Raw genomic sequence first — 27,675 nt, 5'->3', positions numbered from 1 at the left:
GGCAGCGGGGAGGGCAGGGAGGGATACTACCAGTTAGCATCCACCTCCCAGGATTGTTTTAAGACTTAAATGAGACATTTATATAGCACCTGGCACATAGTATTGCATTGAAGAAATGTTTGTTTCCTTCCTTCCTCGAGCACAGGGACCGTTTCATTCCTCCTTTGTACCCCCAGCGTTTAACATAGTGAGTGACTGGCACATAGTAGGCACTTAAAAATTCTTGCGGATTGGTTAGCATAATACACCGAGAATGAAAGGAAATGTAAATCCTTTAAACATCCCCTAGCCTCCTTTGTGCTAACACCTAACACTTCCTCTCTCCTCACCGCCTTCCTGCACTCGTCTCTCTCTCTCTCTCTTTCCCTCTCTCCTCAGCTCCTCTCCTCCCAGTACCAGGGACCCGCCTCCGGTTCCTCCTCCCAGTTTCTTGACGTCGAGCTTTAATTTGCATAGTGACCGCCCCCCCAGGAAAGCAGTGGCGGACAGGGTCTCTATCGGAGCAGACGATTGGTTAGCCATCCCGGGGTTCATTTGCATGCGGGCGGCCCGCCCCGGTGGCCAGCTGTGCCGCGCGGCTCCGCGCAGAAGTTTGCACAGAGCTATCTCCGCGGCCGGTAAAGGACTAGCCTTCTCGGTCTGGTCTCTTCTTCCTTCTCCTCCTTCTTTTCTTTCTCCTCCTTCTCCTCGTTCGCTCTACCCCAGCCGCACGAAAGCCCTCCTCGTTGTGTCGGGATCCTTCCCCCGGAGGGGACGGGCGCTTTGCCTTGCCAAAAGTCACAAGTTCTGCCGAGGAGGGAAGCGCGGGGAGGGCTTCCCTTCTCGCCCGGCCGCTTCTGACCGCTCCTCGGAGCCCGGGCGGCTTTGGCACCCTATTCCCGGGACCGTCTTCACTCAGCTTCTCCTCGGAAGCGGGCGGGCGGGTGATGCAGGCCCCTGGGGCCGTGGGGCAGAAGAGGAGGAGGACGCCCGGGCGCGCCTAGAGCCTCCGCAGGCGGCAGCCGGCCAGACGGACGAGCTTGTGCCGGGCTGCGAGGAGGGGCGCGCGGGGCCATGGAGCTGTGAACGTCCCTGCTTCCCCCGCTCCCCGCGCAAAGCCCCGCGGCCAGGCTCCTCCATGGCCGGCACGTACAGCTCTACCCTGAAGACTCTGGAGGACTTGACCTTGGACTCCGGGTATGGGGCCGGGGACTCCTGCCGCTCTCTTAGCCTGTCTTCATCCAAGTCCAACTCGCAGGCGCTCACGTCGTCGGCGCAGCAGCACCGGGGGGCGGCCTGGTGGTGCTATTCGGGATCCATGAACAGCCGCCACAACAGCTGGGACACCGTCAACACCGTGCTGCCAGAGGACCCCGAGGTGGCCGACCTCTTCTCGCGCTGCCCGCGGCTGCCGGAGCTGGAGGAGTTCCCCTGGACGGAGGCGGACGTATTGCGGGTGCTGCGCAAAGGGGCCGGGGCGCGGCGGCTGCCCCACTTCTCTGCCGAGGCCGGGCGGCGCGTGGGGCTGCTGCTGCGCCGGGCGCTCATCCGCGTGGCCCGCGAGGCGCAGCGCCTGAGTGTCCTCCACGCCAAATGTACCCGCTTCGAGGTGCAGAGTGCCGTGCGCCTCGTCCACAGTTGGGCGCTGGCCGAGAGCTGCGCGGTAGCCGCCGTTAAGGCGCTGTCGTTCTACAGCATGAACGCCGGCGACGGGCTGCGCCAGGGCAAGTCCGCGCGCTGCGGTCTCACCTTCTCCGTGGGTCGCTTCTTCCGCTGGATGGTGGACACCCGCATCTCCGTTCGCATCCATGAGTACGCAGCCATCACGCTCACGGCGTGCATGGAGAACCTGGTGCAGGAGATTCGGTCTAGGGTGCTGGCGGCCAGCCAGAGCCCCGACGGCGGGGGTGGGGAAGTGTCCGCAGAGGCTCTGGAGATGGTGATAAATAACGACGCCGAGCTCTGGGGGGTCCTGCAACCCTATGAGCATCTGATCTGCGGCAAGAACGCCAGTGGTAAGAACCGGGGCTCCGCCGTCGTGCTGGGAGGGCAGGGCTGGTGGCTCTTATTAGGATTCTTCTCGGGGACGATATTTTCTAGGATGAAGACACTGGGTGTGCTGGGACTCTGGGGATACCTGAGGATTTGACCTGGTAACTGGATTAGTATAACTACACTGTAGCTTCTTCAAAGGGGTCAAGCGCCTGTTAGGTCATCATTCGACCCTCAAATCCCCTCGCCTTCGGAGGACCCGAAGCTGCAAAAACTAGTGCTTCTCTTTGGTATGGACAACCGATTTGGCCTTTGTAGGGACGTGTGGAGGGCTGTCTTCTCCGGTGCTGCTTTCTGAGCCTCTTGGCACCATATTTAAGGCAGACTTGAGAATCGGCGATACATTTCTATACATCTTGGTCCTTCCTTAGCCAAAGATTGTTTTTCGGTCTGTTATGCTAATTTACCAGGATGATTCCTAAGTTTGGTGGACACCTTCACTGTGGACTGTGGATTGTCGCTGTCTGTGGTTCTGGCCCCATCGCCGTTCGGATAAGTACAGATGTGGGTAATGTCAGGAGAAGTCGACTTGGTTCCTCCCAACCCTTCCCCCCCACCCCCAATCCAGACAACAAAAGTTGAGAGCTTAAGGAACTGAAGGGAAGAGAAGAGCCAAATGGATAGAGACACAGTGAGGTCCTCTTGCAATTTGCCCTAGGCCTGGGCACCCATCTGAGGTGGAGGGCGTTGGTTTAAACACTGCACTTAGCTAGAAGCAGAGGTTAGTCCTTGCCAATCCCACCCTTCCCAAAAGAGGCACTTTGCCCCATTCAAGGGCCTGATTTAAAAAAACAAAAGTCCTACCAAGCTTTGATTATTAACAAAACCTCATGTGTTTTCCTGGGGAGGCCTCAACTGCATGGGACATTGGGTGCCAGTATTAAAAGCTAGACATTGTAGGGCAGGTATGTACTCTATAGGGGCACAGGAGTGGGCAAACAGGGGGAGGAAAGGAAAACCACAAGGTAGTTGGTGTTTCTTAGGGAATGGCATGGTTTCAGTGCAAGGGGCAAAAGGCAAACATTTAACCAACCCACCTTCCCAATAATGTTTAGTGTGTAAAATGTATTCAACAGCAAACTGCCTCCCAGTCTCCAGTTTCAGGAGTTGGCATAATATAAAATATTTAGAGTGGTACTGTGCTAAGACATCCCTGTAATCTGATTGGAAGACAGTTTGGGGGCAGCAAGGCAAGTGAGGGAATGGAAGAAGGCCAGGCAGTGCATTATAGAAACATTGGAGAGAGCTCAGTTCTTGTGAGGGTTAACATATTGAGAAAGCAGCTTTGTTTATCTTTATCCAAAATCCATGGGAAGCAATAAAATTATTTTTTTAATGGGCTAAGCTTCTTCTGTGCAGACCCAAATGGGATTGATGCAGTATGTTTTTGTTTGTAATTATTGTACTGCTAGAGGAAATTACATGAATCAAGGGAGCTCTTCCCCCCTGCTCCTCCTCCCCCCACCAATCTGGTAGGCCTGCTGCTTCGGCCCCACCTGAAACCAATCCAGGGCTTTTGTGGATGTTGCCACAACTAGTAATTGTGGTTTCCTCCACACCAGCTTGGTGATGTCACAAACAGGAACACCGGGAAGCTTAGGCAGGCAGGCAGGCCATGGGTGGTTTCCAGCCAGTTTTCAGATTCCTAAGCGGGGACTATGACTTTCTCAAGAGGAGAGGACACTTAGGAGTTAAAGAACAGCTCCTTCACTAATACCTGAAGTGGTTTAGAATGATGATGAAGATGGTGGTGGTGGTGGATAGGATTTGCATACACTTTAAGGCTTACAAAGTGACATATATATAATATGTATACATATATATTATCTTGTTTGATTCTTATATATCTCTGTGAGCCAAGTGCTATTATCCTCATTTTACAGATAAGAAAACTGAGACTGAGAAAGGTTGACAGGATTTGTTCAGTTTCACATGGCTACTAATTGTCAGAGACAGGATTTGAACTCCCAAACCCAGTGTTTTAGCCATACAGAGCAAAGAACAGGTGTGTTGTGGTTACTGCTGTGCATGTTTTTTATCTTTCCTAATAGATTATAACTTCTGTCAGAGTAAGGAGATTTTTTCCTTTGTTTTTCCTTTCTGGCACCTAGCACTGTGTCTTGAACACGGTGCTCCATAAATATTTGTTCATTGAACAATAAATAGATGAGTGTTGAAATTTGCCATTCACACACAACTGCTGCCTGTGGCTTGCCGCCTCCAGTCAAGTCACTTAACCTCTGGGGTCTCTAGCTGCAGATAAAAATGGAAAATGATAGAGTAGGAGCTGCTCTCCCAGATATCATGAAAATGCAGAATGACCAAAACTAACTGTATCATAGATACAGTACTTGAAGGACTTAGATCTAGTACTTGACTTCAAGGTCATCCAGTCACTGGGTCAGAGCTGGAAGGGACCTCAGAGGCCATCTACGAACCCCTCATTTACCAGATGAGACAGCCAAGACAGAGAGATATTTAGTGACTCACCCAAGGTCAAATGGGTAGGAAGGAGATGGGTGCAGATTAGAACCTAGTACCTCTGACTACAAATCCAGTGCTCTTTCTATTGTTCTCCAGCTGCCTACTCATTCCAAAAAGCAGGTGTCTTCCATTAACTGTGGGTGCTCATACAACTGAGCTAATTCTCATCCTGTGTAAACTTTTGGGGGCTTTCCATTCAGGATAAGTATTTGATGCTATCGAGGATATTGCTTGGAAGCCATTTTATAAAACCTATACACATTAAAAACAAAACAAAACTGACCAAAAGTGAAGCAGTTAAGGTAACTGAACACCCTGACGTAGCAAACTTCTCTAATTGGAAAGAATATTTGCCCTTTTACATTTCACCATCTCCATGGAATAATGCTAGGCTGGGTGACCATTCATCACCTCCTGGTTCTCTGCATACTCGTTTCAAATACATGTTAATAGAGAGAGGGAGAGAGAGAAGGGCTTGAAACAATAACTGGTCTGATTTATTGAGTCTATTTAGACAAAATAAAATGAATGTTTAGAAGAAGAGCAATTAATTACTTCTGCCTGAAACCTAGTTAGAGAAACAAACTGTTTAGGGAAGGAACCCAGAAATCCAAACCTTATGTTAATATTAAAAAATACCCCCCCAGGCCAGTGAGGTTAAAGTTTGCACAGCTGAATCCTAAACAGGAGAGGAAAGGGGGATGGTTAATATTCCCTTGCTGGTCTTTCCTTTAAATTATATATTTATTGTTGTTATGCTAACTAATTATATAGTATGGGAGTATGCATTTGACTCAGCTGTATATGGCTTTTAAAGTTCTGCTCTTCTAACCTGGAATTTAAAAGCCAGCCCTACTCATGTCCATTATGCGGATTGCCAGACAAAGATGATTTTGCTCAGCCTGAGATGGAAGATAAAAGTCTCAGAGTGTTTATAACGTATTATTTTAGCTTTGTAGAGTAGGAGTTACATATCGCATGCTCATTTGGTATTGACGTCCAGGCTACTAGAGAATTGCCATTAAATGATAATATCTTCATAGCTTCCCTATGTGGATGTAGTGAAACCACTTTAACAGAGGGGCACTTATAAATAAAGTTCTGGGAGAAGATGGTAACATGTTTCCTCATTTTATTCCACATAGGTAAACTTGATGCTGAACCTAAGTTCTGAATTTCTGGTCTGGAATTTCTCTATAGATCTTTAATGGATGTCTGTAAATCCCCCTTAGCTTTTAGACCTTGGGATTAAATGATAGGTTATGAGTGGAAATTTTCTCCCCAACAAAGTATATAAATTCAATCCAGTTCAGCGAGCATTTATTGAATACCTTCTATTTGTCAGGCACCATGCCTGAGGCAGCACAAATTGCTTTATCCACAACATTCCAATTGGTTCTTAAAGATACAGTAACAGTGTCTATAATCCCTTTGAGAGACTCATTTGAAATAGATTTCCCTGTTTCAATTTAACAAATATTTATTGAATTATTTACTACTTGTCAAGCAATGTGTCTGAGGAAGTGTAGTAGTGATAGTGCTTAAATTTGGAGTCCCAGGATTCCAAAGTTCAGAGCTTGAATCCAGATTCCTCCATTTGTGTTACCTTACCTTCGATGACCCTAGTTTCCCCACATGTAAAACACTGGCTTCACGTGAGATGACCTCCAAAATCCCTTCAAATTCCAACTGTGTGACCCTTTGCTAGGTACTGAAAATACAGAGACAAAATGAAACAGCTCTGGTCCTCAGGAAGTTTACATTCCATTGAAGAACTACCATTAGAAAGAAATATCCCCTCATCTTTTCAATCCAGGCTTTTCTCAATTGCTTGCTTTTAAAAGAAGCTGGCTGGGGCAAGTCTGAACATCTTAGTTCAAGAAGAGAAAATGCTTGCTGTGTGTGAAGGCAGGGAAGAAAACGTTCCCCAGTCTGTGGGGTTAACTTAACTGAGGGACTGACAGAGGGTATGGACTCCCACTGAGGCAATCGACAGCCAGAGAAAGTGCTAATTGAGCGGCCCTGGGCTGTTTGGATCAGCCTTAGCACCTGGATGATTTGAGGGGAAGTTCAGTTTGCCTTGTCTTTTCTCAGACCATTTTACTGAAACTGGGAGGGGGGAGGAGAAAAGAAGGCATTTGGAAAACAAAAACTTAATTCTTTGTGCCTGAATAAATGCCTGTCAGGCACACAAGTTCCAGGAACAATAATGGAAGCGAGTATACGTTTTTATGATAAGGTAGAATGCCTTCAAATGAACCCTGGGGCTGAAAAGGGGCCTTACAGCTCACCAAGTCCATCCCCCACCCCCCATTTTCCTGATGGCTCAACTGAGAGGTCCATTGAGGAAGTCACTTGGCCAAGGTGGCTTATTTGTTTCACCCCCTGCTAATGCTGCATAATGTGCAGGTCAAGTCAGAGACAGATACTGAAGGCCAAAGAAGCATTTTATTAAACAACTTGTGCCAGATGCTGTGAGTGCTAAGACCAAGAAAAGGCTTTCTTCTTAAAGTAGAGATGCCTCTCCCCAGGTGGAGGATGCCAAAGATGCCTCCAGTGGCTAAGAGATATACTTAGCAACAGCATAATGTTGTTGGAAGGAGTGCTGGACCTGGAGTCAGGAGAGGTTTGGTTCAAATCCTGACCCTAGCTGCATGACTTTGGGCAAGTCACTTAACTTTTTCTGAGCCTCAGCTTCTCCCCTGTAAAATGTGGTCAACAGTAACTGTTGTTGAATCAACAAGCATTTATTAAGCATAGTAGGTATGCTACTATGTGCCTACTATGTATACCTACTATGTACCAGGTGTTGTGCTAAGCACTGAGGATACAAAGAAAGGTAAAACCACAGCCTCCTGCCCTCCAGGAGCTCATAGTCTAATGGGGAGACAACAGGCCAACAACTGTGTACAAACAAGATGTATACAGGATAAACTGGAGATGATCTCAGGAGGGAAGGCAAAGCTTGGGAGGGATTAGGAAAATCTTTTTGCAGAAGGTGGAATTTTAGCTGGGACTTGAAGGGAGGGAGGGCATTCCAGGCATGGGGCACAGCCAGGGAAAATGCTTGGAGTCAGGAGATGGAGTATACTGTGTGAGGAATAGGAAAGGAGGCCAGTGTCACTGCATTGGAGGGTGAACTATATGAAGATTTACTTCACAAGGTGGTTGTGAGCATCCAATGATGAGATATCTCCTACATAGTGCTTTATAACCTTCATAGGCTCCCAGATAGAGAGCTGTCATGGCCAAGCATTTAATTTTGCAAATAGGAACACTAAGGCAGAGGGAAATGAAGGGCTTTGCCTCAAGTCACAGAGATAGTAATCATTTGAACCCAAGTCCTCAGGCTCCAGCACTCTTCCCAACTAACTGTACCGTGCTTATCATAGTTGTTATTAATATCATCACTTTAAGCAAACCATTTGGCATCTGGTTTCCTTATTTCTAAAAGCAAGGAATCCGATGCTTCTGGAATCCTGCAGCAAAAAGCTCTTTGAGGGCAGGGACTGTTTCCTTTTTCTTTTTGTAACCTGCTGTCTGGCGCTATGGCTGAGCTCATCGGCATGGTAGTGTTGAGTTTGGACTCACAACACCTTGGTTCGAATCTTGGCTCTGCTGCTTGCTTAACAAAGTATGATCTTGGTGAAGTCATTTTCTCTCTGTGGGCCTCAGTTTCCTGATCTGGAAAACTACATGATTCTTGGGCAAATCACATTGCTTCTCTTTGACTCAGTTTCCTCATCTGTAAGATTAGAAGACTGGACCAGTGGCCTTTGAGGTCTTTTCATCTAGGATCTTCTTATCCTAATAAATGCTCGTTAAGTTGATTTGAGACTATGAGACTTCTCTTGAAAAGAGGATGCTGTCAGAATTCCCCAGGAGCAAGGAGATGGTGAATAATAATAGAAAGGCCTTCGAGGCAGATGCCTGATACATACCCAACAGGTGAGTCACTTGGAGGGTGAAAAAGGCAGATGATGGTGCCCAGGAGTGGTGCTGCCCTCAGAAATGCCAGTCTCTTGCTTTCTTCTTTATTCCCCTCATCCAAAAGGTGTGCGTGCTACAGGTTTCCAAACTCTTACCTGGTAGCTGTTTATTTAGGAGATGCATGGTCCTTTTTTTTTGGTATGTTTAAGAAATGAAGCAAGGCAATCACTTAGCTGCCCAGCCTTCCTGGGACAGATCAACAGGATTTAATATTCTGACATAAGCCAGGGATGTTTCAGAGCAGAACATGAGGGTTTGTCCCTACCCGACCCCTGTCGGTGTTTGTCCTTTTCGCCACATTTACACAGGACACCACGTGATCTCTTTGGCTTCAGCTTCTAGGCTTTTGCAATAATAATCAAAGATCATATTTCATGCAATCATAGACTATCAGAGCTGGAAGGGACCTTAGAGTTCATCTCATCCGTCTCTCTTATTTCTCAGATCAGGAAACTGAGGCCCACAGAAGGAAAATGGCTTTGCCATGGCCACGTTTTGTAAAACCTTCAAGTCCTATATAGATATCAACTGTTTTTAGTGACCTAGCCGGGATTAGGATCCAGGTCCCCTGACGCTTGCTCTGGTGGCCCAAGTTCTATGCCTTGCTTATTTGGAGGGTGCTTTTAACTTCCCCAAAAACACATGTGCAGCTCTTAACTTATTTATCCATACAAGCATTTTCTCTCGTTAGAGAGGCAATATGGCACACACAGAGTTGGCTCCAGAGCTAGGAAGACCTGGGTCCGAGTCCCAATTCTGACACATCTATTCAAGTCACTTCTCAGTGTACCAGGCAATTCTCTAAGACTGTAAAGTGAAGATCAGGTATTGACCTGCATTCGCAGAGAGATTTCCTGCTCTGGAAGTTCCCTATACCAATGAAATCACACATCCAGTCTCCATCTCTGTTCCATGGAGACAGAAACTGAGGTCCAGAGAGACTAAAGATTGACCTTACACCACACAGCTAGATCCTCGTTCTCTTGACTCCCACACTTCTGTTCTTTCAACTAAAGAGAGGATTATGAAGCAGGTCATGTTATGAATGCTCTTCGTGGTGGTTCTTGCATAGGTGAAATTCCTGGGTTTAGGCAAGAACATGGCATTATTCCCCAAGTAAAGCAGATGGCCGGCGTGGAGAGTCAAGGAATTACCCTACGATGTACATTACTTATTTGGTCCTAGTTTTCTGGCTCCCTAAGCCAAACACATCGGGACACCATTGATTCTAATAAGCTTCTCTCATTACCCCTAAGAGAAGGGTGGAAAATTTGCTTGTCCATTCAGAAGCATCAGCTGCCAGAGTGATCAGTAAGGCAAACGGAGTGGAAACGTGGTCAGATGTGTTGCTGTCCACATCCTAATTAGTGATAAATCAGCCAGACAGGGAAAAGGGACTCACTGGTGTGAATGGAGTCATCATCATTTTGGGGAGCACCTGCCTCCCTATACAAACCTCCCCCTGCTCTCAGGAAGACAGCATGATGTCACGAAAAGGGCCTGGTTCTGAAGGCAGAGGACTTGGGTTCAAATCCCACCTTGGATACTTATAGCCCTGGACAAGTCAATGAGCCTCCTTAGATCTTGGTATTTTCATCTAGAAAAGGACAAGGTGGGACTGTGTGGCTTCTAAAATCCCTTTCAGCTGTAGATCTGGGAGCTCATGAAAGTTGTCAGGGGTAACTGTCAATGAACAGCCCTGTGGTGCTGAGGGAAGGAACACAGCATGCCTTTGGAGTTAGAACGCCTGGATTCCCATCCCAGCTCTATAACTCACAACCTGTGGGACCTTGGGTAGATGATGCCATTTCTCAGGGCCTCGACTTTACTCATTTGGATGGTGACAGGGTTAGCACGGCTTCTGGGGTTCTTTCTAGCACTCACTCCCATGAAAACTCAACAGGAGTGGAAAGCAACGTCGCCCAAGGGCACAAAGGAGTGGGTAAGAATGACCCGTGTTGGGAAACCCTGGTGTCCAGAGAGAGGAAGCTGCCGAGGGGCCTGTGCTCGGAGGGACAGGTCGAAGGATCGAAGAATTAGAAGGGGGGGGGGGGGGCGTGATGGAAAAAGCAGGCTCTGCTGCTGCTCTGTGGCTTTCTGGTGGAGGCCCATTGCCAGGAAAACAGAGGCGGCAAGGGGGCGGAACAGAATCTGGCCTCTGCTACATCTCTTGTGCCTGTTAGGATACAGGCATGATGGATTCGAACTCTCAGGCTTCGGGCCCCAGGGAGGGAGTTAGCTCTGGATATCTGATCCATCTTGTTGTAGCCGCCAAGCAGTGGCAGGTGTTTTGTGTTTTCTAGGCCTGTCATGTAAACATATTTTGTGGGCTTTTTTTTTTTTTACTTATTTTTTAAAAAAAGCCTAAACAATTTCGATGCTCCAACTTTACTTTTTAAGGCTGCTCAAAGGGAGGGAGGGAGGGACCCAGAAACATGATACAAAGAGGACTCGGGACCCTGAGCTGTGTTGTATTGGGCCTTTGTTCCATCACCCATCCAAAAAATGTTTGAACACCTACTACGTGCAATGCACTATGGACTACCACTAATTATAACCACTCATTTTTCTATGGTACATTTTCTTACAACAGCCCTGTCAATCAATTAATCAATAAACATTTATTAAGGGCCTACTATGTACCAGGTTGGCAGTGCCAGGTTTATCCTCAATTTATAGATGAGGAACAGGGGCCAACAGGCTAAGAGACTTGCCCAAAGTCACACAGCCAGCGTCAGAGAGAGATTTGAACCCAGGTTTCCCGTCTCCAAATTCAGGGTGTTCTTTTTGCTACTTCTTTGCCACCTTTGCTTGATATGTAGCCCCTGTGCTCAGGGTGCTTATAATCCAGTAGGAGTGCTGAGATAGGGCATGCCAAAAACATGCTCCTAGAATAGGAGTATTGAGACATCACCACAGAAGGAGGTATGAGATGCACACACACACACACACACACACACACACACACACACACACCAAATACACAGAGGACTATGAGAGAAATCAAGATAGGTTTTCTGGACAAGGTGACGTTTAAGCCGGACCTGGAAAAACGGGTAGCATTTTGACAGGTGAAGATGAGCAAGGAGGTGCATTTTGGGCTAACGGGACAACATACAGAAAAGCATGAACCATTAATTGGAGAAAGCAAAACGATGGTGGGGGGGATTTACAGGGGGTGGGAGCAGAAGGTCTGCCTAGGGAAGTAGTGGGAGATAAAACCACAAAGTGGAAACCCTGCCCACATCTTTTATCCAGATGTTTGCAGCCTTGCCAAAGTGTAGGCCGAGATTTTTCCAGATCACATTTTCTAATTCAGAAAACTAGAATGCTCCCCATCCCATCCTGAACCCCAGCCCCAGACCTCCCATTACCCATCGCAGACTTGACCTTGAAACTGTAACCAGCTGCTGGTCTTGACAATACAAATGACAGAAGATCATCTTGGCTCTCCAAACATATGGGGAAAGGGGTTGGGGGTGGGAGAGAGAAGTCAGGGGCCCCAGAGAGGGGTGTCTGATGAACTTACCTTTCAAATTGAAGTCAACATTTTTCGGTGTACATTTCTTTGGGGGCCCCCGAAGTAATATTTTTATGGCAAAGCAATCTCGATGCCAAATGAATCTTCTGACGTTCAAACAGAGGTAAACTGCAGCTGGTCATGTTTGCTTTTGCAACTCTTGGTACAATACTGGTCTGAGGGGTGGGGGAGGTGGGGAGCAGCAGAGCACTCGGGATATTATAAAAATAACTCCAAGCTTTCCTTGGTAATGAATGTTTTTGCTTGTTAAGTATAATTTGAAAAAAATTGAGTTCGCCCTTTGGAGTCTGGGAAAATAAATACAGTAAGACGAACCAGGGAAACAATTTACATAATGACTGATAATAAGAAAGGAAGTGGTGCTGAAAGACCCAGGAGCTCAGAGGGTGCATTGACCCACAGTGACTTTGAAGCCCGAGGGGATGTTGGCCTCTTGGCCAAGAGGAGGCCTATAGGGGATAGGTACCGAGGGAAGAAGGTCCCTATTAGTGTGAATAAATGAACCTCTTAAAGTGGTTGCATGTATTCAAATTCACACTATCGGAAGTTATAATTATGTCAAATATGACAGTTGGTTCCAGCCCAATGGAAATTTGCAGTGTGAGGTTTAATAATGCAGTTTACATCATGCTAAGTCAGACCTGTGTTGAAAAGGGGCATTTTAGTGGGAATGAGGAGGAACAGTCATTGGAGAAATGACAGCACTTTTTTTTGTCTTCTTAACTTTTTTTTTTTAAAGAAATAGGTTAGGAGATTTCATAGAGACTTAGGGACACTTTCCAATTCTCCAGTCAGGGTTAGATCATCCCCAGAATGTAAAGCATTCAGGACAGTGCCAGGCACAGAATAGGCGCATGGTTCCTTCCTTCTTGCCTTTCCTGAGCAGAGACTTGATAAAGAAATTTTAAGACTTAAAATGTCAGCTATGATAGAAACTCTGTGGTCACATACGGGTTGCCGTGTCCCTAGAAGCACAACAGTGCCATAAAAATTTGATATGTTGTATTTCACCTGCAACATGGCATCACAAAGGAGTTCTGTCGTAAGTACGCTTTGTCAAGACATTGCTGTTAGATTTTACAAAGTTATTTTCTAGTAAATCCACTGGGGGTTCAGTTTACTGTTTTCCTTTCGAAAAGTGAATTGAACTTGATAGAAAGGAGTTAGGCCTCGTGTTGGGAATGTTAACCAAAGGGAAGCCAGGCTGGGAACCGTACGGGGGATTCAGACCCAAATGGCAAATAATAGATTTGTTTTTCCCCTGTATGATGTCTTAGAATCTCCCTTAAAATTGAGACTGTGCCTTAAAGTGTGGGAAAACCACATTTGCTGTTGGGATATAAAAATAAATAATTATCATTAACAACAGCAATAGCTAACCTTTATATGGTATTTTAAGATTTGCAAAGCACTTTACAATGATTAACACATTTGATTCTCACAACAACCCTGGGAGGAAGGTCTATTATTATTATCATCCCTATTTTACAGATGAGAAAACTGAGGCACACAGAGGTTGAGTCACATTGCTGGCAAGCGTCCAAATGAGGATTTGAACTCAGGCTTTCCTGACTCCCAGGTCCAGCGATCAATATGGATTGCACCACCCCACTGCCTTAGATAGGAGGGCCGGGCCATGTCGGCACACACGTGGACACATGGACATGCTTGTCTGTAAAAACAAACACATGCTTGTCCCAAATTTGTGTATGTATACACACAAGGCCACTTGGAAATTATATCCTTGAGGTTAAAGGCTATTAGCATCCTTGGGATAAGTCCAGTGAGGGATGTGGTCTGGGTACTCCCTGAAGACCCAGCCATGCAGTAGTGCCAAGTAGCGGCCCTTTTGTATTGAGATGATCTGTGTTTATCACACTGGTGGCTCTTTACCTCACAAGTCTGCTTCCCGTCTGGTTCTCTAGTCTAAGGACTGAAGCCCTTGACCCTTGACTCCAGGTTCCAAAACCACAATATGGTTGGGGGATCGGGTCCAGGATGACCTCATACGGCTGGACCTTACAAGCCAGCATTATGAAATGGCCAGCTTAGCCAGACAGGGGTATTTATAGTCGGAGAATGACTAGAAAAAAATAGTCAAGTGTGTTACACCCTTCTTTAAAACGTGTGTGTGACAGAGGTAGGTATTGTGATTAATTGAGAAGGCTGGGCTGTTTGGTCCAGCAAGATATTTTCAAATGTTGTTTGTTGGCATTGGCACTATAGGCTTTTTAAAGAGGGGAGGGAAAATGAGTAATCATCAAAATAGCTAGCGTTTATATAGCACTTTGAGGTTTGCAAGGCATTTTATTAAATTATCTCATTTTATCCTATAACCTTGGGCAAGCCACTTAATCTCTGTTTGTCTCAGTTTCCTCATCTGTAAAATGTGGCTCATAGTAGCACCTACCTCACATATTAGTTGTATAGACCAAAGATAACATTTGTAAAAGCACTTAGTGCAGTACCTGGCACATAGTAGGCCCTATATAAATTCCCATTCTCTTCCCTTCCCCCATAGGGAAGTCCCAGTAAGGAAGCTCCCTCTATCAAGGCAAATCATCGCCTTCTCTGTAGTTCATAGTCTTAAAGAAACTTCCTGGGAGCCCTGAGAAGATTGAGCAATGAGAGAGCTGAGTGACTTTGCCCAGCCCTTTTGGGTCAGAGCTGGGCCCTGAACCCAGGCCTTCCTGACTTCTCAGGAAAAGAAATCAGGAACCAAACTGGGAATTTGGATCCTTCAGCTCCTTCCTTTCCTTTCCCAGGAGTGACCTGGGTGGGGGAAAAGCATGTTTTGGTATTTATGGAGCAGAGGAATGGGTTGATGTCTGTGGCCAAAAGAAAAGCTAATGGGAGGCCCAAGCCTCCCTTCTCCATTTCTGAACCACTGGACTATTTAGACTATCCCAGAATAATTACTGGAAAAACTGTACCTTGTGGGATTTGTGCCTGCTGGTGTATAAAGATACAACCTGCTAAATGCTTTATTTCTGTTCTGTTAGTGTGAATTAAAACAACAACCCAGAACCAGCAACCTCATATGAAATCTGTGTGTGAGTCGCTTAAAATAGCTCAAGAGGAAGAAATTTTGGAAGTGTTTAGTTCCTTGAGACCTCCTCCTGATTTATGGTCCCTGAGAGGGTTCTGGGCCTTTCCTTGTTTACCCTTTCCCGCCTACTGTGTGCACTGAAGTGAGCCCAGGGAGATCACTACCACCTACTTTGGACTAATCGCAACTTTCCCATACTTTTTGGGGAGAGGTGAGGGGGACCATTTGTGGATTAAAGACTTGGAGGGAAAGAAGAGTCTTCATTTGGGACTCGGCCCCTTCCTTCTACCAGCTTCCAAAATAATAGCCATAAAGTTTGCTCGTCAGCATGTTGAGACTCCAGCTCTGTGGAATTTGGACATTTCAGGTCTTTTAGCTGTTTCATTTCTCAACGAAATGTCAGTGATTATATCCCAGGGGTAGCAGAACCACAGCAGGGGGAAAGGTCATTTATGGAAGGACCAAATATATGGATATTCCACAATTCTCAGGGCATCTCCAAATCTTCAAGTTTATAGAAGCAGCAGCCGCCTCTGCTGCTAATTAAAAATAATAATGATGATAATGATGATTTGTTGTTGTTACGGTTGTGTTCAACTCCTCATGACCCCATTTGGGGTTTTCTTGGCAAAGATACTGGAGTAACTTGTTATTCCCTTCTCTAGCTCATTTTACTGTCGAGGAAGCTGAGGCAAACAGGATTAAGTGACTTGTCCAGGGTCACTTGGCTAATGCTCGAGGATGGATCTGAACTCAGGCCTCCCTGACTCTAGGCCTGGTGCTCTTCCCACCTTGCCACCCAACAATAATAAGCTAACCATTATATAGCACCTACTATGTGTCAAGCACGTTACAAATATTATTTCACTCGATTCTCACAGACGCCATGTGAGGCTGGTGCTATTCTTAATTCCCCTTTTTACAGTTGAGGGAACTGAGGCAAAGGTTAAGCAACCTACCCAGGGTCATACAGCTAGTAAGTGTCTGAAGCTGGATTTGAACTCGGGTCTTCCTGACTCCAGGACCAGCAGTCTGTCCAAGGTTTCCAGTTCATTCCACCTGTGGACCATACACTTTGTGAGATGGTGTATCACAACGGAAAGAACACTGGATCAGAGTAAAAAAAAGTCCCACATTTTGAATCCTGCTAGCTTTGTGACCTTGGGCAAGTCATTTCTTTCTGGTCCTCCCAGTCCTCATCTATAAAAATGAGAGGGTTGGACTAAGAGAATCTTGTAGGTTCCCTCCAGCTCTAATGAGCTTTCTGATGCTAAATTGCAGTTAAGGGCATCCATTTTTATGGGTTTAATCTCTCCACACTTTAACCAGGGGTCTAGTTTGTGTTTATTCCCATCTCTTCTCTTCTAAATTGTATTGGTCCATTAGCTGTGTTGAACGGAGGTAGGTGGTTTGACTTTGAAGTTGTAACTAACCTCTTGGTGCTCCAAAACTCCAGTTAGCTCTGAGCCCCAGGGAGCTTTCCCTTCCTCTATCAGCCTGGATCTTGAAGGAGACAAGAGAGGCTTCTCAGTCATGTTACTGCATTTCATTTTTCTGGTGGATTCTAGGAGCTGTATTATTGAAGTGCAAAGAGTCTCTGGAGTCCAGCTTGTCCTTCTAGGCCTACCATTCTGGCATTTTTCCAGGGCTCAGCTCCTATTTTTTTCCTGGGTCTGACTCCCCTGGAGTTCTCTTGGGGCGACATTAAATGGTTAGCACAGTGCCTGGCACACAATATGTGCTTACTAAATACTAGTTGACCGAGTAACTGTCCTGAACCATTTGTAGCTTTCACACAGGCCATCTCGTCATGCTCTTTTAGCTAGTTCTGTTTAAGCAGGTTAAACAATATTTCACCCTAACCTGACACCTTGAAACTAGCTTTAAAACCCAGCAAAATCAGGATCATAGATTGAGATCTGGAAAAGATCTTAGAGGCCATATTGCCCAACCCCCCTCATATTACAGATGGGAAAACTGAAGCTCAAATAAGAGAAGTTACTGGCCCAAGTGACTGACTGCAAACCAATTACACCTGGTGAACCCTCGGGCTTCTTCTAGTTGGGAAGGAACTGGAGAGGTCCAGGCCAGAAGGCTAATTCCTTTGTGTTTCATTGCTCAGCTCTCCCATTATGGGAAGCAAAGGAGTTTTTGAAGAAACCTGCATGTGGACCCCTACTAGAAGAAGGTTTCAAAGAGGGAGCCTTGAGAAGGATTTGGGGTTTTTGGGGTGCGTGTGTGTGTTTTACAGACTTTATAGGGAGTTTTCTACTATTGAAACCGTGATTCTCTCTCATGCTTCCCCAAAATATAGACTCTGGGGCTTATTGCCAGTATCAACACCCCAAACCTCAAGCAGTGGCCGGGTTTCCTTTTGCCAAGTTTAGATTGTGATACCATCCAGGGAAACAGCACAAGGGCCCATTTTGGGGGGATTTGTCTCTAGCGTGAAGATTGCCAGTATCTATAACACTACCATCCACTTGCCTACACTCAGACACACGTGATCTTATGCTCAAGTATAAGATAGTCTCAACCTTCCACAATCCTACCTGTGAAATTATTGAAGGTGCAAAGTCTCTGAGGTCCAGCTTGTCCTTCTAGGCTATTGTTCATTGTTAATGTAATTGTCAGGAAGGGGGGAAAGGAGCAAACATTTATTGTTAAGTGCCTACTATGTGCCAGGTACCATGCTAAACTCTTTACAAATATTATCTCATTTGAGCCTTACAATAACTCTGGGAAGTATTATCCTACTTTACAGTTGAAGAGTAACTGGCATGCAGAGGTTGAGTGACTTGCCTAAGGTTTCACAGCTTGTTAACTGTCTAAGGTCAGATTTGCACTTGGTCTCCAGACGCTGTGTTCTACCCACTGTACCACCTAGCTTGTCTCTAGACAGAATGGATTCACTACTGGAGATGTTTCCAAATGGAAATGCCACAAGAAAATGCTTCTGCCTCAAATTTCCCTCAGTAGATGGTTTAAGGAAGAAAAGCGGGAGTGTTTGATTCTTTGTAGGGAAGGGGTATTATCTTAGAGGGGAAGAAAAGAGAAAGGAAGGAAGTGTGGTGGAGGATTGCATTATGCTTTTGTACTTTGGGAGCCTTTGTGTGGAGGTCCTCATGCCAACAGAGGCCAGTAAGCACTCGAGGGATGGTCTGGGGAGTCTTGGCTCTCCTCCCTTCATAGGGAGAGGGGAGATCCATGGCAAAGCCACATCTTTAGAGTCATGTTAGTATAGGGGGCAGGCAGGACAGGAAGAAGAGTATGTGAGTCTGAGGGACCTTCATTTAAATCCTTCCTGTGAAGCCAGAGGACCTTGGGAGAAGCCTTTTACCCTATTAAGGATCATACACCTTGAGTTGGAAGGGAGGCCATCTAGCCCCTTGTTTTTACAGAAGAGGGAAACTAGGGCCCTTAGAAGCTAAGTGATTTGTACAAGATTAGACAGGTGTTACTCATCAGAGGTAGGATTTGAATCCAGGTCCCCAGACCCCAAATTCACTGCTTTTTCCAGTTACCTACATGGTCTCTCTGCCTCACTGATATTGAATAGCCTCATTTGTAAAAAGATTGGAGCGCTAGCTTTATGACCTCAGTTCAGTATCTAATTCTCTCCAAGTCTCAGTTGCTTTGTCTTTATAAGGGCACCGGCCTCTAAAACGGCTCTAAATCTATGGTCCTCTGAATGTCAGTTGTAGAGATAAAGGCTGGTGACGGCCAGCAGAATTTGGGAGTCCCTTATGTACCTTCCCAATTGGGAAATTATGGTGAGAGGGAAGAAAGGGCGCCGGACTGATCCCACACCGAAACAAGTCGTTTTCCCGTTTACGAAGGGAAAGTCTCTGTTTTCTCGTCTGTCAAGGAGGAGTGGGCTAGTGGCTTGGGGTGTGTGTGGATTGTGGTTATTTTGAACTCGCAAGGCCCGCCCATCTGAAGACGTGGGAAAGACACGGCCTTGGGGAGCTGCCTGGATTCAGCTGCAGTGAAATCACCAGTATCCTTTGCCTGCGTCTGAAAGCGGATGCCCTCATGCTTCTACTGGGACGCGGAGATGAAGGAAGCATGGAGGGAGCAGCTGGGTAGGGATGGATGGAGAGAACGTGATCTCTCACAGACAAAGAAAAGACAGAGAAGCCCAGAGGCCACTGGTTCTTGGGCTTTGGGGAACGTGACCCCCTCTTGTCCCTCCCCCTCAGTCTTTTGATCCTCATCGTTCTCGATTCCCCGACTCTCACTGATACTGACCATAGTTGGAGGTGGAGATTGTGAAAACCTAAGGACAGGGAATGACATAAGGCTGGGAGGCTTCCATTGGAGAAGGGGCAGCCGTGATCTCCCTTGGCCAGAATTTCTGCTTGAGCTCCCCTTTCTTCTTATCTCCCTTGAATTTGTGTTCAGCCTTCCTCAGCTCAGCAAGAGGCTAGCAAACCCTGGGATCCCTAGAGGAGATAGGTAGCATTATCCGCATTTTACAGATGAGGAGACCGAGGTTAAGTGATTTATTCAAGGTCACACAGCTAATAAGCATCTGAGGAAGGATTTGAATTCATCATCCTAACCTGAGATTACTCAGTGCCCTTTACCCATTCTAACCTGATTACCCAACTCTCCTAATTTCAAGCTACAATTGGAGTTGCAGGGGTGTAGGAGGGAATGAGCATTTATTAAGTGCCTATTATGTGCCAGGTTCTCTATAATTATTATCCTCACAGCAACCCTAGGAGGTACGTACTATTATTATCTCATTTTACAATTGAAGAAATTGAGGCAGACATAGATAAAGTGATTTGCCCAGGCTCACATAGCTAGTAAATGTCTCAGGCTGGATTTGAGGTCTTCCTGGCCTTCCTGACACCTAGCTCGAGCTGTAAGAAATGGAGGGAAAGGGAAGGAGATTAGACTAGAAAACTGGGGTGGGGAATGTTCAGCTTCAAGGCCACTCGTGGCCCTCTAGATCCTCAAGTGTGGTCCTTTGATGACCTCGAGGCCACAGATTCCCCACCCCTGGACTAGAAGCTCTCGTGAAGGAGTTGGTGCCAAGTGGCAAGGGGTGAGCCTGTGCTGGCTATGACCTGTTTCCTAAGCTCTGGCACATCCTCACATTCCGGACCCAACATAGGGGCTGCCTAGACTGGTTTGTGGACTTCATCTGAAGGACTGTTCCATGCCATCAGATGTCTTCCAACTGTTCTTTGAAAACCATTGCTTTAGAAGCCTACAAATGCTTTGGCTGCAGCCCAGCTCCTACCCCTTCCCTCAACCCCTCACTCCAGGTTTCCTCCAGGCATACACAAAGGAGAAACTATGGCAGATCCTCGTGAACTGTGGTGGAGATTCAAAGGTCTGCTTGTGGTGTTTGTCCTCCATTTTCAAAGAGAACCAACGACAGTGTTTGCATGAGGTGGATTTAAGTGAGGCAGAGTTGTGCAAATCATCAGTCTCGCTCTTTCTTCCTGAGTCATCAAAGTTCAGTGGCAGGACAGAAGTCAAAATGACTGGTGATGGCCCGGAATGCAGTGGATGACCTTTGCATCTCCATTGTTCAACCAAGCCTTCAGCACTCCTCTTCAGCCTCCTTCATGGCAGTTGGAAAACATTGTTCTTATCTGCCCATTCCTCTGGGGAAAGTCTTCACATGCTTGAGGTAGATACTCCCCTAACTCACCAAGCCTGTTGGTTACCCTTAACCTGGCTTAGCCCATCTGCCATGACAGCCTGCTGGTGTGTGGCTGCTGAGCATTCTACAGCTTCTTGGAGCCACAGGGGAAAGTTGAGTGACAGGTGGATGCCAAAGGTAGATGAGCAGCCCTGAAAAGGGCTCAGTATGCCCTCACACCAGAAGTGCTAATCCTCCTTGAACACCCCATACACTCCAAGGGTCTATTATAGAACTGAACCAGTAGGGCAGGACCAATTGTTATGGTGGGCACTGCATTAGAATGAGGCTCGAGTCAGACTGGATGGGATGGGGAGCTACCAAGAAATGCCCCAACCAGTGGGTGGTGACTCCAGGCTCTCTCATCTTCTTGAGATGCTTGCAGAGCTGGTCACAGTGATTCCCAAATCTGCAATTCCTTTGCCTGTTCCTTCTCCCCAAGCACCAAGCATGGAGGGCTGTGATCAACAGGTGGGAGGATCATGTGATGAGCTAATTAGATAAAGCAAATTCTTTGTAGCTTTGCTATCTAAAAGTGTCTTTAGAGTTATCTCACTGAGTTTTAATAAGTCACATTGCCATTAAAAGATTAAAAAACAAGAAAATCTCCCTGAGATTCTATTTATGGTAACCCAAATGCATAGAGAACATGGATCACTTGGGCATCTCAGATCATCTTGTTTCTCTGCTACTATGTAGGTTTCAAGCAGTTCATGGCACAAAGCATTGACTGTTGCTGCCCTTCATTTTTCCTTCTCATGTCAGATGGAAAGTCTTTGATTCAAGCTTCATTAAAGGCTCACTTTAAATATTGGTTCTGTTCTGGGTAGGAGAAAGATTTAGATTGTAGCTGTTAATGTCATCTTAGATGTTAGGATCACAGGATCTGGAGATGGAAGGGACCTCAGAGGTGATCAAATCCAGCCTCCTTGTTTTTTTTTTACAGATGAGGAAACCAAGGCCCAGGGAAATGAATTGACTTCCCTGAGGGTGCCCCAGCTAGATAAGTAGTAGGGTTGAAAACCATGAGCAGAAACTGTGGCCTTTATTACTGGTCTCTACCTTTGGGTCCCTATTTTGCAAAGAAAATGAAGCGCTTACAGCCTCCTATCTGTAACATGAGATGCCAGGCTTTCACCTCCATTTGTCCCTCATCAGGAGTGTCACGATGTCAGGAAGTCCTGAGTTGTCTTTGACACATCCTAACTCTGGGACCATGGACAAGTCCCTTAAGCTGTGAGTGCCAGGGGAATCACTGGCACTTTAAGGTATAAATGAGTTACCATACACCTACGGAGGGAGTCTCCCACACTGATGAAATCATAGGTCTAGAACCCAGGGGTGGGGAACCTATTCCCTCGAGGCCACATGTGGCCTTCTAGGTCCTTGAGTGCAGCTTTTGACTGAGTCCAAGTTTTATAGAACAAATCCTTTTATTAAGGGGATTTGTTCTGTGAAGTTTGGATTCAGTTAGAGGGCCGCATTTGAGGGCCACATGTGGCCTTGAGGATGCAGGTTCCCCACCCCTGGCTAAAGAACTGTCTTAAGTCCTGGTTATCCTGTAAGAAGGCCAAGCCTTTGACATAGTGGGCTGATGCTTAAATGGTGGGATGCCAAGAGCTTTTGCCCAAAATAGACCTTTGGCTGGTTGTTGCCTGGCTTTCTACAATTAGAGGTCTGTTCTTTTCACTTAAAACTTTGTCCTTTACCCCTAAAAAAGACCAGGATGAAACAGGAAGCATTATCCCATCTTTGATGAGTTGGTGTGAGTGAGTTCCATCCCAGAGAGCAGGAGATTAATGTTCCATTATATAAAGTAATGACAGTAATGGGCAGCTGGTACTGGGGATATCCAACCTTGAGACAGTGAAAAGATTAAAGAAAGGGGGGGAGAGCAGGTACCAAAGATAAACTTGGGGAACACTGTGGCACAAGGATCTGAGTTCACATCCCACCACTGATGCTTAATATTTGTGTGATCGTGGTGAGTCATTCACTTTCACTGGGCTTCAATTTCTTTATCCATAAAATGAAGGGGTTGGCCTCGATGGCCTCTGGGGTCCCTTCTAGCTCTGGCAACTTCAGCGCTCAAGCCAAGCACCACTTCCTACATGAAGCCTTCCCTGATCTCCCCCAGTCATTGGTGCCCCCAAAGAGATGGCAGAAGCATAGAATTTAAGCGTTGGAAATGATCTTAGCAGCAGTCTAGTCTGATCCATACACAGAAGTCATCCTCACTACAATCAGCCAACAAGGGGTTATCCAATGTCCAACGTGGAGATCCCCAAGGAAGGGAAAACTGCCACCTTCCAAGGAGGCCCATTTTGCTGTTTGGCCAGCTTTTATTGTTAATATGTTTTTCCTGACCTCAAGGCTTTATGTTCTCCACATATACCCTTGCATTTATTTGTGTGTGTGTGTGTGCGCGCGCGCGCTCGTGCATTGTTTCTACTGATAGGATGTAATCTCCTTGAAGAAGGAACAGTTTCATTTCTGTCTTTGGCTCCCCGCCCCCTAGCACAGCTCCTGGAATATAGTAGGCATTTAATAAACGCTTGGCGGTTAAGAGACAGCGAGGTGATGCAGTAGATAGAGCACTAGGCTTGGAGTTGGGAAGACCCAAGTTCAAATCCAACCCCAGACCTTTAGGAACTGTGACCCTCAGCAAATGACTTAACTGCCTCCTGACTTAGTTTCCTCAGCTGTAAAGTAGGAATAATACTAGCACTTATCTTTTGGTGAGCATAAAATGAGATAATATTTGTAAAGCACTTAGGATGGTGCCTGGCATACAGTAGGCACTAAATTAATGCCAGCTATTAATACTACTGATAATTACCACACCATGATCTAAGGGTGACATCTGCCCTGCTCATAAATGAATGAGGGTTTACCATGGTTCATAAGTTAATTCCAGCAGATCATATATCAGCTAGTGTCTGTTTAATTCCATGATTATTTTTCAGCAGCTCAGTCCCCTAATAATGTAAATTTTAACATAGGGTTTTTGACTCTTTAAATGATCTGAGTTTTTTATGGGTGTGTTGCTAGAAGGGGAGAAAGGATACTGAGAAAAACCATTTGTAAGAGAGCACTGATTTTTGTTTAGGTGGGGGTGGGGAGGCGGGTGGGTTAAACTCCTCGGGCAGTGCCAAGGACGATAGATAATATGTTTGTTACAGAAGATGATCCCAGTTGGCACCAGTCGCTCGGCTTGCCACCCCTTGCTAGGCTCGCTCTCCAAATTTCTCCAGTTGCCATGGGACCCAGACTCAGACAGGAAATCATGGTAGGATGGGAAAGGGTCCAAAATACACACAGCTAGTAGAAGGGTTGCAGTTAAAAGGGAGAGTGAGAAAGAACAGTCTATCTATTCTCCCCAACACGAGCTGCAAAGTGAAACTTGGTTGTTGGTTTTTTTTTTAAGACTCCTTACATTTTATAGGGCCAGTTTTTAAGACTTTTTAAGTTTTTCCACATTAAGCACTATTTGAGTAACTGCAAGCGATGCTTTGATTCATCTGACCGGGGTGCTCCTCCTCCTCCGAAGTTGTTCAAAAATAATCCTGAAGTTGAGGGGAGAGGAGGGGGAGGGGACAGGACACACAATAGGCAATACCTTACTTAAAGACCTGCAAGAAATCTCTCTTCCCTTTCCCGATGGAAGTCAGCCTCTTTGGAAAACCCGGTCTTCGCTCCTGACGTAGGATGTGCCGATGGAAAAAACAGGAGGGGGGTGGGAGGGTGGGGGCTGCTGCTGTGGCCAGTGATCCTCATCTCCTGGTTTCTTGGAAATCTCTGCAGCCAAGCCCAGTAACTAAAAATCCTCATTCATAAGGAAGCACATTTCCATCCTGTCTAAGAAGTTGTTAAATCAAATTGAAAAATCACAAGGGGACCCTTACTTTTGCTTTTGCAGATGTCTCTCCAAAAAACGTTCAGAAAGGGACTTTTCATAGCTTGGAAAATATTTCAGTGTACCAACTCCCCCAAACAGATCTCTATTCACTTAGTTTTCCACAATTGCCCTGATGGATTTCTCCAGGAGTGTGCTAATGTGTTCAAAGGAATGATAGTTTGAGCAAGGGGGTTGGACCACTCCGACCTATTGACCCACCCCCACCCCCACCCTATCTCTATTCTTGGCTGGGTTGGGGTGCCCATTGTGAAGGCTGAGTCTGTCTCAATGCTTCCCCTTGCTCTTGTCCGTTATAGAATGTGACATGAATTCATTAGTAGGAGGGTGACTGCTGCCACTGAGCCAAGAGGGAAGAGAATGTACTTGCCTTGGAATAAGATAACTAATTGGCAACATCCAACAATTCAATGGAATATGAATGAAAGATAAGAAGTTTCAGTTGCCAGGATGCGTTCTCCTGAAAGGGATCATTTAGGAACTGGCTTCCACCTGGCCACAAAAGTGTCCAGCCATCCTTTGGGATGGGCCAGTCCTATGTTCTTTTTGCCCCGTCCTATCCATTGGAAACAACTGTGAGAATCTGGCACATCAGCTCGTCACCCTGACATCTCCAAAGCTATTTGTTCATAAAAGGGCAATGAACAAACAGCTCTTCAAAAGATGGCGACCTCTGGGGGATGCCCAAGGGAAGCAGAGGGAGATGGATGTAAAATACGCTTTTAGTACCACTTTTGTAGTAAGCTGAAGCAATCGTGTCTTAGAGCAGGCATAACTTGAACCTTTGGGGAGTGATTTGAAGAGTTTCTAAAAGACCACTAATGGACACAGAAAGCCCAGGAGGGTCTCTCCAGCATAACTATTAACGTAATTATTATTTGTTGCATTCATTGTGTTTCATGGGGGGTCTTATTTTTTGCCTTTGCCTCTCTAGAAGGAAAGACTTCAAATGGTTTCTAGAAATGGGGGAGTTTCTGTCTTGATGGCATTTAAAATGGTGACAGATCAAATAAGTGCCACGTCTCCCTGTTGCAAATCTCCCCTGGACTTAATGCCATTCTGACATAGTAAGTGCCCTAGCCCAAAGTTTGGTGACGCCACCATTTGAACATCACAAAGTCTTTTGGTTGTTTTTAATCAACTGCTGCTGAAAATAGAAAGTGCTGACAGCATCATGGCATGCTACACGTTTTCAGGACAGGGAGTGTCGCCTTTGCAGTCTCAGTGGCTGACCTTCTTTCCCTTTCAGAAACGGAACAACCTGGGTTCAAAGGGGCATGGACTGAGAGCTTTCTAGAAAGGACCTCAGAAGCTGTCTGCTCCAATCCCCTCACTTGACAGATGAAGAAAGTGAGGTCCAGGAAAGAAGAAGAGCTTGTCCAGGTTCCCATAGATAGTAGGTGGCAGAGATGGGATTTGAACTCAAGATTTTCTGATTCTAAGTCCATCATCTTTCCCACTGTGCCATACTTCCTCTTGGGAGTACCTAGAGTTGGCTAGAGCCAAATGGTCAAGCCACAAAGCATTTGTTGAGCCGCTCTGTGCTCAGCATTATGCCAGGCACTAAGAAGGATACAAAAAAACACGATGCCCTCCAAATGGGTATTCTTAGTGTCGTATAGATGGTTTGAGCCTATGCTGTTATTCAGTTATCACGCACCTCATTTGGGGTTTTCTTGGCAAATATAGGAGTAGTTTGCCATTGCCCGGGTCATTTGAGGAAACTGAGGCAAACAAGGTTAATCAGGGTCACATGGCTAGTAAGTGTCTGAGGCTGGATTTGAACTCAGGAAGTTGAGTCTTCCTGACTCCAGGCCTGGCACTATGGCACCATCTAGCTTCCCGATGGACCTTAGGGCGAGTACTTATTCTCTCTTAGCTGTACCCACAGTGCAGAGAGTGACTCCACATACACAGTTGCTTCACTTAGAGAACTCATAAGGGGTGGATGGCATTGGCCAGGCCTCCTGGAAGCCTGAAGGGACTGTATTTTATTCAAAGGAATTGAATGTTTATCATCTGCTTCTTGGGCCAAGACTTGATTTGCTGCCCACTTGCAGCATCACCTGCTCATTTGTGACCTGGACAATGCCGCTGGCCCAAGCCCATAGAAAATGGTTGTCCTGGATTCTGGCAGGTCTTGGGCCAAGAGGTCAGAGCAGCTGGGCTTCTCTATTCTTGTTGAGTTTTTTACCCCATCGTTTTTATCCCGTGTTCCTGAATGTTTCACGTGGTATATGGTTCTAGACAGAAACAGTAAAACGCTATGGAATGTCCAAGGAGCCAGAGACACAAAGAGGTCACGATGAGGCAGGCCCAAGAGACCAATTGGCTACTATCTTTAACAGGTGTGGACTAAAGAAGTCTGCTTAAAGCAAAGCCTTTTGGACTATCTTTTGTGGTTGTTCATTCATTTTTCAGTCACGTCTGACTCTTCATGACCCCACTTGGCATTTTCTTGGCAAAAATGCTGGAGGGTTTTGCCATTTCCTTCTCCGGCTCATTTTACAGACGAGAAAATTGAGGCAAACACGGTAAAGTGACTTGCCCAGGGTCTCACAGCTAATAAGTGTCTGAGGCCAGATTTGAATTCAGATCTTCCGGTGCTCTATCCACTGCACCATCTCACTGCCCTTTTGACAATCCAGCAGCATCATAAAATCAGTAGCATCTCTTTTTTTCTCAGAAAGGACAGTGTGGTTTTAAAAACTTTCCTCCTTGGATAGGGAGAAGAAAAAAAATTAACCTGAGGGAGTAAAAGTGAGAAAATGTTAATATGAAAACTTTGACTAACACCATGAATGTAAATGCAGAGACCAAGCCTGACTGAATCAGAAATGAAGTCTACAGGCTCTCTCTTCCCTTTGTCACCCTTCTTTGCCCTCTATGGCTCAGTGGAAGGAGGCCTGGATTCAGAATCAGAGGATGTGGGTCCGAATTCCAGCTCTGCCACTTCCTAGCTGTGGGACTTTGGAGAACTCACAGCCTCTCAGAAGGTCCCC

At 46.1% G+C, this 27,675-nt stretch overlaps 1 protein-coding gene across 1 annotated transcript in view; it reads left to right on the top strand.

Annotated features, from left to right (window-relative positions):
- Positions 1-600: 600 nt before the first annotated feature.
- Positions 601-27,675, top strand: part of ABTB2 (ankyrin repeat and BTB domain containing 2) — a 192,909-nt gene continuing 165,834 nt past the window's right edge. Inside the window, exon 1 of the mRNA XM_036763219.1 lies at positions 601-1,994. Within this exon, the coding sequence (XP_036619114.1) occupies positions 1,118-1,994 (877 nt within the window). The 5' untranslated portion in view covers positions 601-1,117. The remainder of the gene's footprint in view (positions 1,995-27,675) is intronic.

The sequence above is a fragment of the Trichosurus vulpecula genome, chromosome 6 (genome assembly GCF_011100635.1).
Source record: "Trichosurus vulpecula isolate mTriVul1 chromosome 6, mTriVul1.pri, whole genome shotgun sequence".
Taxonomy (NCBI): Eukaryota; Metazoa; Chordata; class Mammalia; order Diprotodontia; family Phalangeridae; genus Trichosurus; species Trichosurus vulpecula.
This window is presented reverse-complemented; position numbering and strand designations above follow the sequence as displayed.